The 17,662-nt window shown below is 43.2% G+C and overlaps 1 protein-coding gene across 1 annotated transcript; it reads left to right on the top strand.

The window, feature by feature from the left end:
• The first annotated feature begins 1,885 nt into the window (after positions 1-1,885).
• On the top strand, positions 1,886-16,730 carry mmp2 (matrix metallopeptidase 2). Its single transcript, XM_086174500.1, has 13 exons — positions 1,886-2,222; positions 2,509-2,735; positions 3,480-3,628; positions 5,271-5,399; positions 6,207-6,380; positions 8,174-8,347; positions 9,065-9,238; positions 9,327-9,482; positions 9,653-9,779; positions 12,653-12,789; positions 13,129-13,288; positions 13,498-13,607; positions 15,033-16,730. The coding sequence occupies exons 1-13, from the start codon at positions 2,067-2,069 to the stop codon at positions 15,134-15,136; spliced, it is 1,977 nt and encodes a 658-aa protein (XP_086030626.1). The 5' UTR covers positions 1,886-2,066; the 3' UTR covers positions 15,137-16,730.
• Positions 16,731-17,662: the final 932 nt, after the last annotated feature.

The raw sequence follows: 17,662 nt of genomic DNA, 5'->3' as shown, positions 1-17,662 counted from the left end.
CGGATGGTGTTCAGGGTAATCTGGTATGAAAGCGGAAACAAAGGGATGTCAAAGAGAGCTGGAGTTAATCCGAAATCTATGCCATGGATCGCAGCTCAGCGAGGAACTGACTGAGGCCTCTGAGAACAAGCCTGGGTGCAATACCTCGTTTGACCACTAGAGGGCAGCAACCAGCTTTCTAATTCATGAAATTCTTTTAACTTAAAGTTGGTGTTTGATATAAAGTTGATATTTTGATCCAACTTACACAGAAAGATAATAAAACTTTGAACTTTGATATAATTCCCTGCGGTTCATAACAATTAATGTCACAAATTTACATGACAGGGGAGGAAAAGGTCAGATACTGATGTTACCCTCAATGTGTCGTTAATCTTTTTTTTTTTTAAGCGTCAAATTAATTTTAGTTTGGACACATTAGTTGGGAGAGAAATAAGCTGTTATGCTGCTGATGGCGCCAATAGGTGAGTATTGTTTCTAGACTGTACATATGATGCTTGGATCTTCAATCTTATAAGATAAATGTTTACCATGGTTTGTTTGCCGTTTGAAAGAAATCACTCTATCGATTAATCACTCAATAAATATCACGATTGTTGCGTCAAAAAACAGCATAAAAGTACAGGTGAGTGGACATAGAATCAGAAAACAAGCAAAACAAACACAAATAAAAGGTTAGCATGGAAACTTACATATAAGGAAAAGGTAGTAATGAGAAATGGAAAATATAATAAAACATTCACTTTTAAGGTATTTGCTTGTTTAATTTACACATCCATTTTTCTATCCTTTTAACTCATGTTTGTATAATTTTACACGTTATTTTGTGCTATCAGATGGTCAGAAGAGTCACTTCCCATGTTTCACCACTAGATGGCAGCAAAATGCTTGAAACATCTTTTTCCCAGGAGGTGAAGAAACACAAACTTTAACTTTGGCCATATCAGTGACACATAAATTATGATTTAATTCCTCTCGGTTTTACACCGTAAACATTTGGTTTTTAATGTCGGTTCGATAATTTAAAGGTTTGCTAAAAAATAAAAAAAACAAGTCTTTCACCGTCTTTGCAGTTTATGAGAATCTTGTGGCGAAAAGTTGAAAAAATAAGATAGTATTTATGAAAACTGGGGACAGAACACGATACAATAACCCTTAAAATGTAATTTATTCATGTGTGTGAGTAGGTAGCAGTGCTTGACGTGGAGGAACTGTGAAGCTGTTTGTTTGGAAGTACACAAGGCCACAAATGCTTGAAAATCCACCTTACTAAACAGCAGCTCTGTTTGCATCAAACAAAACTTTCTACTTTGCAAATCAGATCCTTTGGCACAAGAAAGTAGCTTAGCATCTGCAAACAGGCTGGAGGGGAAAAGGAGCAGATCGGTGTGTTTCCCCTGCAGCGGGATAGGACTTAAAAAAAAAACACATGGGAGTAACTCTAAATAAAATAAATAGTGACCAGGATACTTAAATTTGTCGTCCGCAGGAGAATCTTCCATCTGAGTCGAAGCTAATGGGGGCTGGGAGTGCAGGGAAGTACCAGGAAGTACTTGCTGTGGAAAACAGATGGGTGGAAATGGAAAATGCATTGGGTGACGTCATTAAAATAATTAAAAAAATGTCTTCTTTTTTTTTCAAATCATTTTCTTAAAAACCAACTCCCCTTACCAGGTTTCACCGTTTTGGCATTGAGCTATCCCTTGCATGCACACTACACACACACACAAACACACACACACAAACACACACACATACACATGCTTACACATTCCCGGCTCTAATTTCTGCTGCCTGAGACTGCGCAGAAAGAGGCAAGAGGGGGGAAAAAGAGAGAGAGAGAGAGAGGGAGGGAGAAAAAAAAAGTGCATGGGTAGGCAAAACTGAGAAAGTTCGGTGAGCCAGAGTTGCAGGATGTCCCGTTAAGGAGAGAGAAAAGATAATTTCTCCAGAATCGAGGGAGGAAAAGGACGCTGCAGGACCGCGGCTCGGTGTGCACCACACGGGGTGCCTTAGAAAAACCAGTTTTTACGCATAAGTTTAAAGAAAAAAAAAAAACAAGAACAATGGGCTTTCAGACGGAGTTCGGTCCTCGGAGGATTGTCCTCAGCCTGCTTGTGGTCCACTTGGTCGCCTTTCGTGCAACGTCCGCGGCCCCCTCGCCCATTATCAGGTTCCCCGGAGACGACACCCCTCCCCGGACAGACAAAGAGGTCGCCCTGGTAAGTTTTTTTTTTTTTTTCTTCCACTAAATAAACACGATGTTGTCAGCTGTTTCCTCCGTGCCACTGCAAAAAAAAAAAAAAAAAAAAAAAGTTGATCTATTTCATTTTGATTTATTTTAAATATTATAATTTAATTTAATTTTATGTTACTTTATTTTTTTATAATTTTATTTTATTCAACTGCTTTTATTTTATGGAACTTATTTAATTTAAATTTGCATTAAATAAGACAGAAAAAAGTTTTTGTAGGCTGACGTGCGTCTTGTCCCCACCTACCCTGCAGCACTATCTGAACAAGTTCTACGGATGCCCGCAAGACAGATGCAACCTCATGATGCTCAAGGACACGTTGAAGAAAATGCAAAAGTTCTTCTCGCTGCAAGAGACCGGCGAGATCGACGCCAAGACGGTTGAGATCATGAAGAAGCCCCGCTGTGGCGTGCCGGACGTGGCCAACTATAACTTCTTCCACAGGAAACCCATGTGGCAGAAGAAGGACATCACCTACAGGTCAGATGCTCAGGGGGAATAAGAGTAAGATAAAGGCAATAAGAAAAAATAGTTTTGCAAGATTATGACACCACAAATGTCTCCATTCCTATCATGTCCCAGTCATGCAACAACATCAGCCCAGAACTCACTTCACAAACTGCCAAATAAGCGAACCAAAGTTTATTTGCCTTGTGCACCGGGCTGCCAGTTGGCCCTGTTTGACCCCCCCTTACCTCCCTCCCCACTTTGTCCTCCCTCTCCCTCCCTGACTTTTCCCTCTAAACCCCCCAATCCGCCCCTCCTGAGCCCCCCAATCCACACAGTTTGGAAGCAGCGCTTTTGTGTTTGTTCCGTTTCAACAAAAGCGAAGTCGCTTTGTCTATATCAGCAGTCTGGGCCGTTTCGGCCTTTGTTTGTGTGTGTGTGTGTGTGTGTGTGTGACTGCGAGACACCGACGATAACATGTAAGAGATCATAGGAAAGGACACGCAACTGCGGCTCCTGTGGTTGGTTGATCCCTGTTTCTGGGAGCATTCTTGTCCGATGATGCACTGGATTGGGTTGTTTTTTTGTTTTTTTTTTCACCAAATTTTGTCCTCAACTTCCCGAGGAGGAAAAACAGCTCCTGAGACGTCTCTGCATGGCAAAAAAAAACAAAAAAAAAAACAATCCCTCCCTCCTCCCCCCAGGGGGTGGTTATGTAATTGTTGTTGTTGTTGTTGTTTCCCCTTTTTTGACCCTTTCTTCCTGTCCACACTGCAGAATCCTGGGCTGGACCCCAGATCTGGATGAGGAAGTCATAAATGACGCGTTCTTCAGGGCCTTCAAAGTCTGGAGTGATGTCACACCCCTGACGTTCACGCGCATCATGGACGGCGAGGCCGACATTATGATCAACTTTGGTCGTAACGGTATGGGATGTGTATTTCACGGTGCAGTACCAGTACAGTTGGTTCATTCACTAATTTAGGTTCCTCACAGTGTAAAACAAGGTGTTGAAAGCCCAGACCTGGAACGGATCGCTTGACTCAACTCTACTTCATAAGTTTTAAGATGTCTTTTTATCAGTTTATTTCATAATAAAATACAGGGAGGGCAGTATTTGATCTCAAGAATTGGCAAAATATAATATTGCATTGAAGTGAAATTTTCCATTTTTATAGATGTCTCATGTCCGGTGAAGAATTTTTAGAATTTTCGAACTGGATTTCAATTATTTGTATTTTAACACTGAACTGGTCGAATTGAACCCTGCAATTCACTTTCTGCAAAGTACTAACATATATACGTGTTTGTGTGCGTGTGCGTGTGTGCGTGTGTGTGTGTGTGCGTGTGTGTGCGTGTGTGGATGTGTTTAACCCCAATGTGTGGGTTGGATGTGTTGTGGTTAGACTATTAAGTTGGGGAGACGGCGGCACTAAACTTTTATGCCAGGGCTTCCACAGCTTGACAACAACCTCACTTCCTGGTTACTGACCATGTGATCATGAACTGTCCAATCAGAAGTAAAGGAACTCACTGAAGGATCCAGCTGTGAAAGTCATACATACAGATTCACCACATTATTTCCACTGAAAATATTTAGCATGGCAATGTAAAAGTAGGAATGAAGGAAGTGAATGTGCAAATAGTAATCAGTATAAACATTTTAAATTGCTTTAAAACAAAATAAAACAAAATATATGATTTTACTTCACTTGTAAATTTACCATATATACATAGACACAAATATACTTACATGTTTGTTTACAAATATGTACATAAGCTGTATATGCAAGATTGACAAATGAAGTTAATCACTTTAAAGCGTTGGGGAAAGAAATTAAAATGTTTTATACTGTTTACTATACTGCATATACAACAAAATACAGAGCGTGTATTTATACATGTGTATGTAGGACCTCCCAAGAAAAGTACAGTAATTATATTTGGACACCAGCCTGCAACTGCGTGAAGACGGGTTGCAGCTTTCTTTCTTTTCCTTCAGGCAACAACAAATGAGACAAAATGTATTTTTGGCACACACACATGCATACTCGTGTGAGTGTGTGTATGTGATAGCTGTTGACAGGCTGAGTTGTAAAATTTCCTCAAGTAACTTCTCATGTTTGACGTGACAGATTCAGATTTGTTAGTATAGAGAGAAAAAATGGTAGTCAAGATATGAAAGGTGGTTAGGAAGATGTTTGATTATGGGATGTTGATGTCGGATTTAAAAGAGAGCCAGGAGATTGCAAAATGTAACATAATGTTAAAATACATTAGGGAAAAGTGGGTTTTTGGTAGAAATTTCTAAACAAAACCAGAACCATTTATTCATTCATCATCATTCATCAACATAAATATTCACTCATTTGTACAACTATTCACTCTTTCATTCTCATGTCACAAAACCATTCACTCTCCCATTTAGACTCCCGCTAAGCTAACAATAAAAAAAAACACTGGAACCCAATCCGATTTTTACCTACATGGGACTGTTTTCATTCCTTCAGCTGTTATAATTTAATGTTGTCGTTATATAATGTTTATAACGATGTCGGTCCTCAACAGAGCACGGGGACGGCTACCCGTTCGACGGCAAAGACGGACTCCTGGCTCACGCCTTTGCACCCGGACCAGGGATCGGAGGCGACTCCCACTTCGACGATGACGAGCAGTGGACGTTAGGGGAGGGACAAGGTAAGGCAGAGAGAACATTTCCTCCCCCTGTAAAATCATCTCCAGTTTTAGATGTTTGTGCCGGTAGAATTTTTTTTTTTGTCTTTTATGTCTTCTCAAATGCACATTTTGTGTCAAATCTGGATATATAAAGTGCGCTGGATTCCAAAGAAAATGACAGTATTACACCTTTCAGCGCAGATGACACGCTCCGAAATTATATTGGACGGCGTTGTGACAGCACAGATCTGGGCTGAAGTTAACGCCGCATCCATTTGACTTTCAAATGCCGTCTTCCATTCTCCCTTTAACTTTGTTTGAACTTCCTGCCGTTTCGCGCGAAGACGCCCAGCCATCTGGAAGATGAATAAAAAAAAAAAATAAAAACTCTGTTGCACAATTTGGAATGTGCAGATATTGACCCAGATAGGCTTGTGTGTTTTTCCTGCTGTGCAGATCCTGTTGTCTTTGCGGTCTATAAAACCTGTTTTCCCCCACTTCGCCTGCCAAAAGGTCTCAGAAAACAGAAAAAAAAAATAAAATTCTAAGATATTTAAGATATTTAAGATATTTATTTATTTATTTAGTTAGTTAGTTAGTTAGTTATTTAAGTAAATCTTTTTTATGCCTTTATCATAAAATTTTCTAGACACTTGATCTAATTCAATGTGTAGAAGAGGTAAACGTCTCTTTTTATATATATTTTTTTAATTTAATGCGTAAAGCAGATTTAGAAAGCAGTTCACTTCTTCAAAAAAGACAGAAAAGGATATGGAAAAATACAATTTTTTTTTTTTTTTTTTTTTTGATTCATGGTCTCTTCCGCAGTGGTGAAGGTGAAGTTCGGCAACGCCGACGGTGAGTTCTGCAAGTTCCCCTTCCTGTTCATGGGCACGGAGTACAACAGCTGCACGTCCCAAGGACGCGACGACGGCTTCCTGTGGTGCTCGACCACTTACAACTTTGACGAGGAAGGCAAATACGGCTTCTGCCCCCATGAGTGTGAGTCCCTGATAGTTTCGCACATCGAAGTAGCGTCTGTGTGTTTGTGTGTGTGTGTGTATCTGTGTGTGTCGTCCTGGGCCAGACACACATCATATCAAATGGTGATTCAAATTTGTCGTGCTGTTTTTGGAGAGAGAGAAAGTAGGCTGGAGGACATGCCAGGAAAGTGATGCTCAGAATGTTTCTTTTCCAAGTCGCTGCTCCACTTTAGAACGCCGGGCTTTGTCAAACACTTTGTTTATCCGCGTTGTTATGTTTGCACCGCTGTGTTGTCCGCTGTGCTAGCGTGATCACAACCGCGAACAACTGCCAAAGTACACGTGTACTGAGTTGTTTCATGTGTTGTGAACATAAGCGGGGGCCCCTCGTACCAGCGGCGCTCTCTGCTGTGTTTTAAAGGCTTGTGTTTGGGTATGGCTTCCTCTCAGAGGGTTCTGACCCAGATACTGGCTTATTATAAATTCACAAAACAAATATATATGTATATGTATGTATATATATATTTGTGTATGTATATATATATATATACATATATAGTGGCCCCTTCAGATACAAATCACTTAAAATATGAATTTTTCAAGATGCGAAGTGCGATTCGAGCAAATTTTATCCTTGAAAAAGATTACAATACGAATACGAAAGCGAGAAATACTAAATTCCAAAATTCACAAAACATCGAATACGCTTCATGACGCTGCCGCATCTTCTGAATTGGCGCTGCTCGCTGCTTTCACCTTGAAGAACGCTTGGAAGCCTCCAGCATCCTTCGGCCACTTCCTCGGGTAGTTCGAACAGTATGCATATCTCGTCTTGTGTTCCTATCTCTTGAGTGGCATCATTTTATATCTTTGTGTTTATTTTGTGTATCTTTTTTAATAATCATCATGGGCCCTAGGAAAGAAAGTGGTGAACTTTGAAAGAAGTTGCTTTCTATTTCTATATCTGGAATTTAAGCACAAAATATAGACAAAGCACGAACGTGGTGTACGTGTGACCGTTATCGCACGCGAATATAATCGCTTTTCATCCACGAGTTTTGTGGGGAGGTTGGAACGCATTAATTTGTCAAAATTAATTTAAGATTTGAAAGAAAATCATCATACGAACCCACTTCTGGAAAAAATTAAATCCACATCTAAAGGGACCACTGTATATATATAAATATATATATATATATATATATATATATATATATATATATATATATATATATATTTGTCATAAACATGATAATTTTCTTTTTAAATTAGTAGTAGTTTATGATGTTATATTTTAGCTGTAATGGAAAGTCATTCTAAATCACATGTTTGTAAATTAGATCAGAGATGTTAAAATTTTATAGATGCCAAAGTGTCAAGAGATGGTAACGTATCAGGGATTCTAAAACACCAGGAATGCTAAATTGACAGAAATGGTAGTTTGTATCAGAGATGCTAAAAAGCCAGACATGCTAAAATGTCAGAGATCCTAAAGTGCGGGAGATGCTAAACTGTGAGAAATGCTAACGTGTCAGAGACTGTAAAATGCCATGGATGCTAAAATGCCACGTTGCGTCAGTAGTGAACATGTGACATGCGATTAAAATGTTTGGGTTTCAAGGTCAAAACAACACCTTGAACTGCTGGGATTGAAGAAATGACCAACTAATGACTCGCTCGGTTAGAATTTATAGTGTTTGAATGGCATATGGGTCGGCAGTCCTCGGGATATTCGCACACATATTTTCTCTTTACAACTCAAGCCCTGCTAAAGAGTCATATTGAGTGACTCCTCTTTGTGCCTTTTTGCAGTACTGTTTACCCTGGGTGGAAACGGCGATGGAGCTCCATGCAAATTCCCCTTCACGTTCCAGGGGGAAAAGTACGATGGCTGCACCACCCAGGGCCGAGACGACGGCTACCGCTGGTGCGCCACCACCGAGGACTACGACCGGGACAAGACCTACGGTTTTTGCCCCGAAACCGGTACGTCATCTTTTGTTTGCTAGGCCCCCTGCATAGAACGGTAGCAATTAACTGGGAAAGAAAATAAAGAAACAAAAAACAAATGGGTTTTTCTGTTGTGCAGACAGTTTACACTCAGGGTGATCCTTGCAAAGGTGTCTTTTATTGGCTGTTATTTTCCTGCGCAGTGCCTGCCAGGCTGTTGTGGAGCTCTACAGGAATGCTCCAGCTGAGGTTTTTTGGGTCTTGCTCGTGGTCTGCTGAATGGCTGTAAAAGTATTTTAATGTGCAGCGGCGGGGGCTTATTTTCCATTCTGTCAGTGGGTCTGGCTTTTTTAGGTTTGAGGTAGAGTCAAAGAGAGGGGGGGGACGGGACGGCGAGATGTGGCCGCTGGGGATTTTCATCTGGTTCTAATTGATCAGGAATCCACCTTTGTTGTCGGACTGGTGTTATGGCGCGTGCTGAATATAGTATGATTTCCACACAGAGACAGAAATATAGCACAAAACCGTCCTTGCCAAAATTGAGAAATCGTCCCCCTTTGAAAGAAGATCAATTTAGGCAGGTGCGTCTTGGTTTTGCGCCCAGCGGATTAGTTATTGATGTCTTGTGCATCGCGCCGGCACCTGCGCTCCTTTCACAACATCGTCCAAATCCAATTATACACTTTGGCACCTAAACGATTTCGTAAGAAGTTCACTTCGCGCTTTCACTTTTCCGTGCTCCCGCTCCCGCAGCCATGTCGACAGTGGGCGGGAACGCAGACGGAAGCCCCTGCGTCTTCCCCTTCACCTTCCTGGGGAACAGCTACGACTCTTGTACCTCCTCCGGGCGTAGCGACGGCAAGATGTGGTGCGCGACATCCAGGAGCTATGACGACGACCGCAAGTGGGGATTCTGTCCCGACCAAGGTGTGAAACCACGGCAACGCTCAACAAAACGGAAGTCGCCATGAGTCACCGCCGTACGCCGCTCGTTTCATCCGCGGTATGTTTCCAGGTTACAGTTTGTTCCTGGTTGCGGCGCATGAGTTTGGCCACGCCCTCGGCCTGGAGCACTCTCAGGACCCCGGAGCGCTGATGGCCCCCATCTACACTTTTACCAAAGACTTCAGACTCTCTCAGGATGACATCAACGGCATCCAGGAGCTCTACGGTGAGAGTCGCTTTCGCTAGCCGTGACGTGAGTGTTAGCCCAACTTGGGCGCCCTCGCGTCGTTACGTATTTATCGCACATTGCTGGATTAGATGTAACATCGGCTGGACCAAGCGAGCCCGATAATCCGATGCTACGCTACGAGTTTACAATTACTGCTTTGCTAACAGGTGCGGGATCAGGCAAACCTCATACTCCAACCCAAGGACCCGTCACGCCCATGGACCTCTGCAAAGAGACGGTGATCTTTGACGCCGTGGCGCAAGTCAGAGGCGAGACCTTCTTCTTCAAGGACAGGTAATGGCACCCGGGAGGTCGTTGCGACGCTATTCGATCGTCTCAGAAAGTTGCTTCCGCTCAACCGTCCGTTCGGACAAACCCGTGTGTTCCCGGTTGCCTCGAGGTGTCACCTTATTTGTTTTTTTTTAATATCATCTTGGAATGGTCAGTGGCTGATAATTGTGATTTACACGCTCGTCTCCTGATGTGACGATTAGTCCGAGACATAAACAAGCTATACGCGTGTAGTAAAATAGTTATTATCCATAAACACTGTCTACACTCCTCCGCAGGCGCCAGGGAGTCTTGTAAGCGTTGTGTATTTCTACTGGCTGACCCCGTGCAGAACAGTCACCGTGCTGTGTGGTTTGTTATTTTGTGAGTCAGTGCATTTCCCGTCGGAGGGCGATCTGGCGCATCGCCGAATCTTCACTTTCTTTTCTTTCATTTCCTGGAAAATGATAAAAGCGGTAGCAAATGGCATTGTTAGCTTGGACACCACAGTTTCCTTTTTTTTTTTTTGGAAAGAGCGTCCAACGCAAACAGAGGCACAGAACCAATGGCTCCAGTGTTTTCCACCTCCAGGAGCTTCAGTTTGAAATGCGGGAGAAACTGAATCGCCGCCTAGCGCACAAATCCCTGCTTTATAAGGTAGCCGCTTCTCACCTCGCTGCAAGGTGAGCGATTGGAAACTCAGTGGATGCTCTGTGGAGTTGCCAAGGGGCCAGGCTGAAACTCAATATCTGTAGCTCCTTGGTTTAAAAAAATATTTTGAGCTCGACGGGAATGGACGACCGGATGCGCTCAATTAGCATTTAAAATGTCTGTGCAAACCCATAACCAGGAAACACAGGACATGCTACATCCTAGCGTGCTAAGCGTGTCATAGAGGCTCTTTAAGGGGGTCTGGAAGGTGTTTCTTATTGTTGTTGTACTTAAAATGTGACTTTTTGAAAATAACAGTGTTTGAACAAAGATGTTTGTGGGACAAAAAGCTGAGCCATGCTGGAAATCACAGTCAACAAATTGCAATTTGGCGACCACCTTGAGCTCCATCCGTCCGTCCGATCCACCAATGCGCGGCCCAGGCCGGAATGGAGAAAACACTCCGGCCCCTTGACACAGGCGTGGCACCACTGCGCTTCATTTGTATCTCCCAGCTCTGGAAGATTTCGAACCCGATTAGACGGGGATGAAAGCGAACCGGAGACAAAATCCTCTCAGGAATTTAAAAGGAGGCGGGGTGGGGTTGTACTTTCGGAGTATCTCCCTCTAGAACCCGAGATTAGTCAAAGATCCAGTGTGGGCTTGTTGTGTTTGGCTTGTAAAGGAAGATTTAGTGGTTCGCCCGAAGGACCGCGTCAGCCCTCGCGGGTGGAGACACATCAGTGATCTGACAAAAAAAAAAAAAAAAGTTCTTTATAAGTCTTGTCCTTGGAAGTGGGTTACGCTCCATTTTGCCCGACTCAGCATGTTTATGATAAAGGACAAATATTGACACGACGTGATGAGACAGCCCCCCCCCCCCCCCCCTCTCGACCTACGACTGACTGTCTGGATGTTTTAAAGTAGAAAGTAATTATGAACTCTTTCTCATCCAGACAATCTCCCCAAGCTGCTGATTCAACTCCCACTGTAATCTCATCCAATCTTTGCAACGAATGAGACCGTCAGCATGTTTGATGCATTTGAACGCAGCCCCCGCATTTTGTTGGGATACTTCCGGAGTAAAATCCAATTTCGATTTATCGGGTCCGGTTGCGATTACACAGCTGGAGCAAAGTTAACAAACAGAAGTTGTTGCCGTCGTCGCCGCTGCTTATTTATGCTTGTGGGGCTCGATTTTCGGGGTTGCGTTCAAGAAATTGCAAGCTGCAGAGTAAGACTTATGTTTGAATCTATAAGTCAAATAAGATTTTTTTTATTTATAAAAGACATGGAGAGTTTTGTCCTATATCAAAGATAGATGTTGAGTCATCGGCTTTGTTTGGTATTTTTTTGTATGGAGAACGGGTCATCTAGCTGCGTGGCACATGTTTTCGTACTGGAAATGGCATAACAGTGACTCACCCTCTGCATAATTCCTATGAGAGCCGGCTTGCGAAAGATGCAAGACTTGCTTGTCAAATTCAAAGCAGGATGATATTTCCCGGTTACCCGCTGTCTTCAATTTTGCGCTTCCATTGCTGCAGAGGAGAACTTTTTGGGGAGGGTCTTCTCGAAACGGAGCGTCGCCCAAACACATCATCGATCATGTCGTCAACTGAAGCTGCAGGGTCGCGTGTTTCCATTGACTCCTCGCAATAAGCATATTTCCTTTCACAGATTTCGTCCAAATACTTTCTCATATTGCCATTTATTAAAAAAATATAGTTATAATTGTTATTATTCGAAGTTCTCTTTGTCTGACTTGATGCAGAAGATAAGGTATTCGTGTATGTTTATAGCTTTAGGGTGTTTTTTTTTTTTCTTATAGTTATTGTGTTACGCTTTTATAGCTTTCATTTTATCTCGATCCCTGACTCGTCTTCATAATTGGCAAATCTTTTTTGGGGGGTTTTTAAAAATGGGTCAGTGGAAAAGAGTTTGGGAAGCCGCCGCCGCTGCGCAGCTGTATTGGAAATCCGGGCAAGATGGCTCTTGTTCCACTGGCGTCGGCAGCTTCAGTCTTAACGAGAACCAGATGCTCATGAATCAGGTCATTGTGGCCGAGACGGCCAGCGAGGCACTTGCGCTAGCCCCCGCCCCCCACCTCCGACGCAACCGCACACACACACACACACACACACACACACACACACAGGCTTGAATGCACGCATGTATGTAAACACGGCATCTTTGCCAAAGGCGCCGGTTCATCTTCTATCGTTCTCTCTTTCGCTGTCTTCCAGGTTCCTGTTCAGATCGGTCAACTTCAGAAGCAAGCCCACCGGCCCCATGCTGGTGGCCACCTACTGGCCCGACCTGCCCGCCAAGATAGACGCGGCCTACGAAAACCCGGTGGAAGAGAAAACGGTCTTCTTCGCGGGTACGATGAGAGAAACGTGAACCCCGATGTAAACTCTCACCCCATCCAAGAGGGTACCTTCGACCGGTCAGCCGTTTCTACGAACTGGAAAAGTCGGGAGAAGCCGGAATGTTGGCCGGGTTGGGCGACATCCGATCTACTCTGCAACGCTTATTAGTGGTTTATGATACATTCTTAGTTATTGACCGCCATGATGATCTGACGATAATACGTTTGACGACGTTAACAGCCGTGCTGGAACGGTTGCGGGGGGAAAATTGGCTAATAGATCTGTAGTAATATGTAATAATCCCTGGATCGGGCAGGTCCGGCGATGTTAAAACGCTTTGTTACTCGCAGGCAACGAGATGTGGGTCTTTAAAGCGGACGAGTTGGAGAGAGGCTACCCCAAGCAGATCCACACCCTCGGCCTGCCCGGCGACGTGCAGAAAATCGACGCGGCCTTCAACTTTAGAAAGAACGGCAAGACGTACCTCTTCGCCGGAGATCAGTTCTGGAGGTGAGGGGTTCATCCGACCCGCCCGCCATTTGTTTGTTTGCTTCTTTCCGTAATCGTCGGATTACGTCTCGATTTGATATTTCCTTTTTTCTGCAAGCCCGAACTGCAATTCCACTGTGCATTCTCGAAGTTAGCACGGTTTTGCGCGTTGGAACTGTTCATCTATGGAAAGATAAAACAAATGTAATTTTTCCATGACGTGCACACAGATACGACGAAAACACAAAGACGGTGGATCCCGGCTTCCCCAAACTGATCGCCGAGTCCTGGAACGGCATCCCAGACGGCCTGGACACCGCCTTCAGTCTCAACGGAATCGGTAAACACAAAAATACGGTTGTATTGTGTTGTGAGTGTTTTGATGCTTTTGATAAGATAAACTTTATCGATCCCCATACGGCAAATTCTTTTGTCACAGCAGCGAAACAGTTATAGTGTCAATGAATGTGAATATAAATATAAATACAAAGGCAGTTTGAAGATAGCAAAAAGGCATCCACAAATAAATAGGCAGCAGAGTTAACAACAACAACATCATCAGGGATTAGAATGGACAACAGAATTGGGAAAAAAAATGGGTGAAGTGTGAATTATAAGTAAAATTTTGGTTGAATTTCCTATCATCTGGTTTTCCAAGTGGTGTCGACAATGCGATGCTAACATTTAGAGGTTTACGATGAATATCTCTAATCTATCGCTGTCTATCTGACTTCACTTTGCTCATTATCGATACTGCTTATACTCCATGTTGGGTCCCAGGGGGGCTGGAGCCTATCCTGACTGTCATTGGGCAAGAGGCAAATATGGAGACATACATTTCATTTACGTCATATAAACCGTGCAAACATCCAACCATTCACTCCCTCATTCTGTCATCAGAGACAAATAACCATGACTCTCACGCAAACGTCATATTAGACCATTCATTTTTTGCATAACGACATCGACCATTCGCTCCTTCATCGACATATCGGAGCAGTTTCGAGTATCCAAAAACCCCCTGTATGTTTTTGGACCGCGGGAGGAATCCAATCGGGGTCCTTCTTGCTTTCAGGCTGAAAACGCTCACCGCTGCGCCACCGTACTTGTCATTGTTTCCCCCTTGAGGTGAAACTTGACAAAACTCGACGAAAGTTCCCGTCATTGGTTACCTCGGGCAACGGGAAGGACTAAAAATGAAAATAAGATCCCCGCCGCGGGAGGAGTTTGGTATCTCGTGGGTCGGCATCTCCCGCAGGGCCAATTCAATCAGCTCTATCTGCAAGTCTGGCATTTGGCCTCCATCAATACGGCTCCCAGCGCGCGGAAAACACCAGCCGAGCTGCCGCGACGCCAGCTGGCCAGAAGAAAATTGACTAACATCCCCCACCCAAGTTCGGGGGTTCTACTTCTTCACTCCTCTCCGGTGATCATTCTATCGTCGGAGGTTTGCAACGATAGAATTATGCCGATGGCAAGTAACCAGGGATTTTTCCATCGCTGCTCTCTGAACGTACACGGCAACAAAATCCCTCTCCCTTTGCCGTGGACAAACACGTTCGTATAAAGCGGGTCTGTGCAGCCTCACAGAAGCGCCTCTGTACGATTCCTCGTTCGCATAATTTGAGAGAGAGAGAGCGAGAGAGAGAGAGAGAGAGAGAGAGAGGCTCGGGGTTTATGGGGGTCGATGATATTGCGAATGTTGTGCTAGAAAAAAAAAAAAACGTGAAACGTTAAATCCACGCTTTCTCTCGTCTCTCACCAGATTACAGTTATTTCTTTAAGGGAAACCACTACTTCAAACTGGAGGACAGCAGCCTGAAGATTGTCAAACTGGGCGAGATCACCAAGGACTGGCTGGGCTGTTGAGCGTCCCCCTCCTCCCGGACAGGCGGCTGATTCCTCCCTCCCCCCCCCCCGGCCTCGGCGAGGACCTCGTTGGCAATATAGCGCGGCGCTGTTTGTTTATTTGTTTTTTTTTTTAACTCCGTGCATGTCCACGGGAACAGCTCAAGCCCGTATAACCGGCCTCCAGCTTTGTAGAAAGCCACCTCGAGACCTTCTGCACAGGCTGTAACTTAGGCAACTGGATATTTTGTATTATTACTGTGTGATATTGATTTGTTTTTTTTGTTTTTTTGTTTTTTTTTACGCTGATGCGACTCTATCCGAATATGTAGCCCCAGTTTTATCGTTCTTCGTTTCGGTTTTTACCCAGACATCAGGTATGTCGGCGCTGCGCTGAAAAACAGTGCTCTATTTTGCTGTGAGATGTCGCCATTCTCTGCTAATTTGACGCTGCGGATATTTCTGTCGTTTGTTTGTTTGTTTGTTTTGTTTTTTGTTTTTTTATATCAATTTTTGCCTCTCTCGCCGCCGTGTCGTGCATTTTCGAACGCGGCGCTTTTTCGAAACGTGCGTGCGAGAACAACTGGAGGCGGGGTTTCCAAATCATATCACCTGATGTACCGGCGCCCCCGTTGGGTTTGAGATCCGCCCATTATATCCCCCCCTTCCCTGTCACCTGTCTGTATATAAACAATTCACATTATAATGTCTCGACGGGGATACTTCATGTCTGAAAGTAGTAGTTGCAGGCGCACGTTATACTCCACTTGGTTAGCACTTTTTTTTTCCTTATTTCTTAGGACTATATATGGGAACTGCACAATATGGAGACCATATTATTGTCATGGCAACTCCAACCTAGTGTTTCATTAAGGTACAGGAGGTTTTAAGGCACAGGTTGCCCCCAGAGGCTGTATAGGTTTGCTGCATGATGGAATCATGTGTGTACCACATTAGTATTGTAGTTTTTATATCTTTATGTGTGCGTGTGTGTGTGTGTGTGTGTGTGTGTGTGTGTATGTGTGTTTTCTGCTCTGTCATGGACGTTGACAATACAGTCATTTGTGTTTTGTGTTGTTTTTTAACGCTTGTGCACTTTTGTCACTGTCATCAATAAAGACGGTCAATATGAAACGGCGATAACCAGACAGACGGGTGGGGGGGATATTAAAAAAAATATATATCTTTTTTTTTTTTTTGCAATTGGCCGACAAATCTTTTCCAATTAAGCTCTGTAGTACATCTGCAATGCAAGCCATGTAAATATACGTCCTTGATCATACACTTGTTTTTTATACTCACTTTCATCGCAGTGTACTTGAATCAAAATTAAAAATGTGAACAGTATGACTGTGGCTCAGCTTAAACCCATGTACTTCACCACGTAATAGATATATATAAATAGTCTAATATACTTATGGCATGTATTTTATATGTAGAATCCAAGAGCTGTCTACACTGTGGACTAAAATGCAGTGAAGTAAGGTTATCACAAGAACACAATGGCGTAACATCTTACTTTCTCGAGGGCTACGAACATCTCATACTGTTTTTCTGTGTCACATTTTTAAAACTTTTTTTTTTTCAGAATAAAGAAATAATCGACTTGTTCAAATGCCTGAAAATCCGCATTTCAAACAGGACACGCTCAACGGTTGGATCCGTCCTGACCCGGCGTTTCGTTGACTTAAAATATAGATACGGGCTGATAATCTGCTTTTGCGAAATGGATAGTTTTCTGCAGGTGGTTGTCTAGACAGTCATCTGTGGTCCTAACGTTGCTGTTTTGTTTTGGAGAGAGGCATTGGCATTGGGGAGAAGACAGGAGGCAGCAGAGGTATAGATGTGGAGGTTCTCTCTCTCTCTCTCTGGGAGGCTGGATAGGATCAGGGAAAGATATTCGATGTCCTGGAGATAAAAAGGAGGGACAGTGAGGATCTGGATGCCGAGGTTGGATCTGCCAGGCAGGAGGTCTGGAAGAAGACCAGAGACTTATAGGTAAAGTGGAAGAGGAAAGAAAGTGAGTTGGAGCGAAAGAAGAGGGTTTGATGGAGGAAAATGATTGGCTGTGGTGAAAAAGGAAAAGAGGAAGAAGACTTCAGTTGTTTTGTTTTCTTTGGTCAAAATTAGGAGGGAGACATGGGCTTCATTAGTTTGTGAAGAAACAGCGCCATCGTGTGGTCACCTGTGCATGTTTGTTTACTTAAGCTGTTTTGATAGATATTCAGCCACACTTTGTTCATCCGAATTCTTTTTTTTTATTAATCCACATAGTGAAAACGTGCATGATAACCAATAGAAAAATACATAATGGGGTAAATAATTAAATATATTAATCTTGATGGTAACAATAAAAATAATACAATTTATTTCAGGCGCATTATTCGACAGTCAAGGACACCATAGAGATATATACAAAAAAATGCTGATTTTAAGAAAACAATGAAAGTAAAAACAATAAAAGTGACATAAAAAACATAGAAACATAGAAACACACATACCTACACATGTACATATAACCATATATATGTACATACGCGTAAAAAT

The sequence above is a fragment of the Fistularia commersonii genome, chromosome 27 (assembly GCF_037954325.1).
Source record: "Fistularia commersonii isolate RoL2024-O1a breed Wild chromosome 27, RoL_Fcom_v1.0, whole genome shotgun sequence".
Lineage (NCBI taxonomy): Eukaryota > Metazoa > Chordata > Actinopteri > Syngnathiformes > Fistulariidae > Fistularia > Fistularia commersonii.
Note: the sequence above shows the minus strand (reverse complement) of the source record. Positions and strands in the feature narration are given on the sequence as shown.

What these genes read in the sequence shown, in the direction of transcription:
- mmp2 (XM_086174500.1), top strand. Translation starts at nt 2,067, where the DNA reads ATGGGCTTTCAGACGGAGTTCGGTCCTCGGAGGATTGTCCTCAGCCTG. An exon ending in GACGTTAGGGGAGGGACAAG is followed by an intron (nt 5,400 to 6,206) that starts GTAAGGCAGAGA and finishes TCTCTTCCGCAG; the next exon opens with TGGTGAAGGTGAAGTTCGGC. An exon ending in ACCTTCTTCTTCAAGGACAG is followed by an intron (nt 9,780 to 12,652) that starts GTAATGGCACCC and finishes GCTGTCTTCCAG; the next exon opens with GTTCCTGTTCAGATCGGTCA.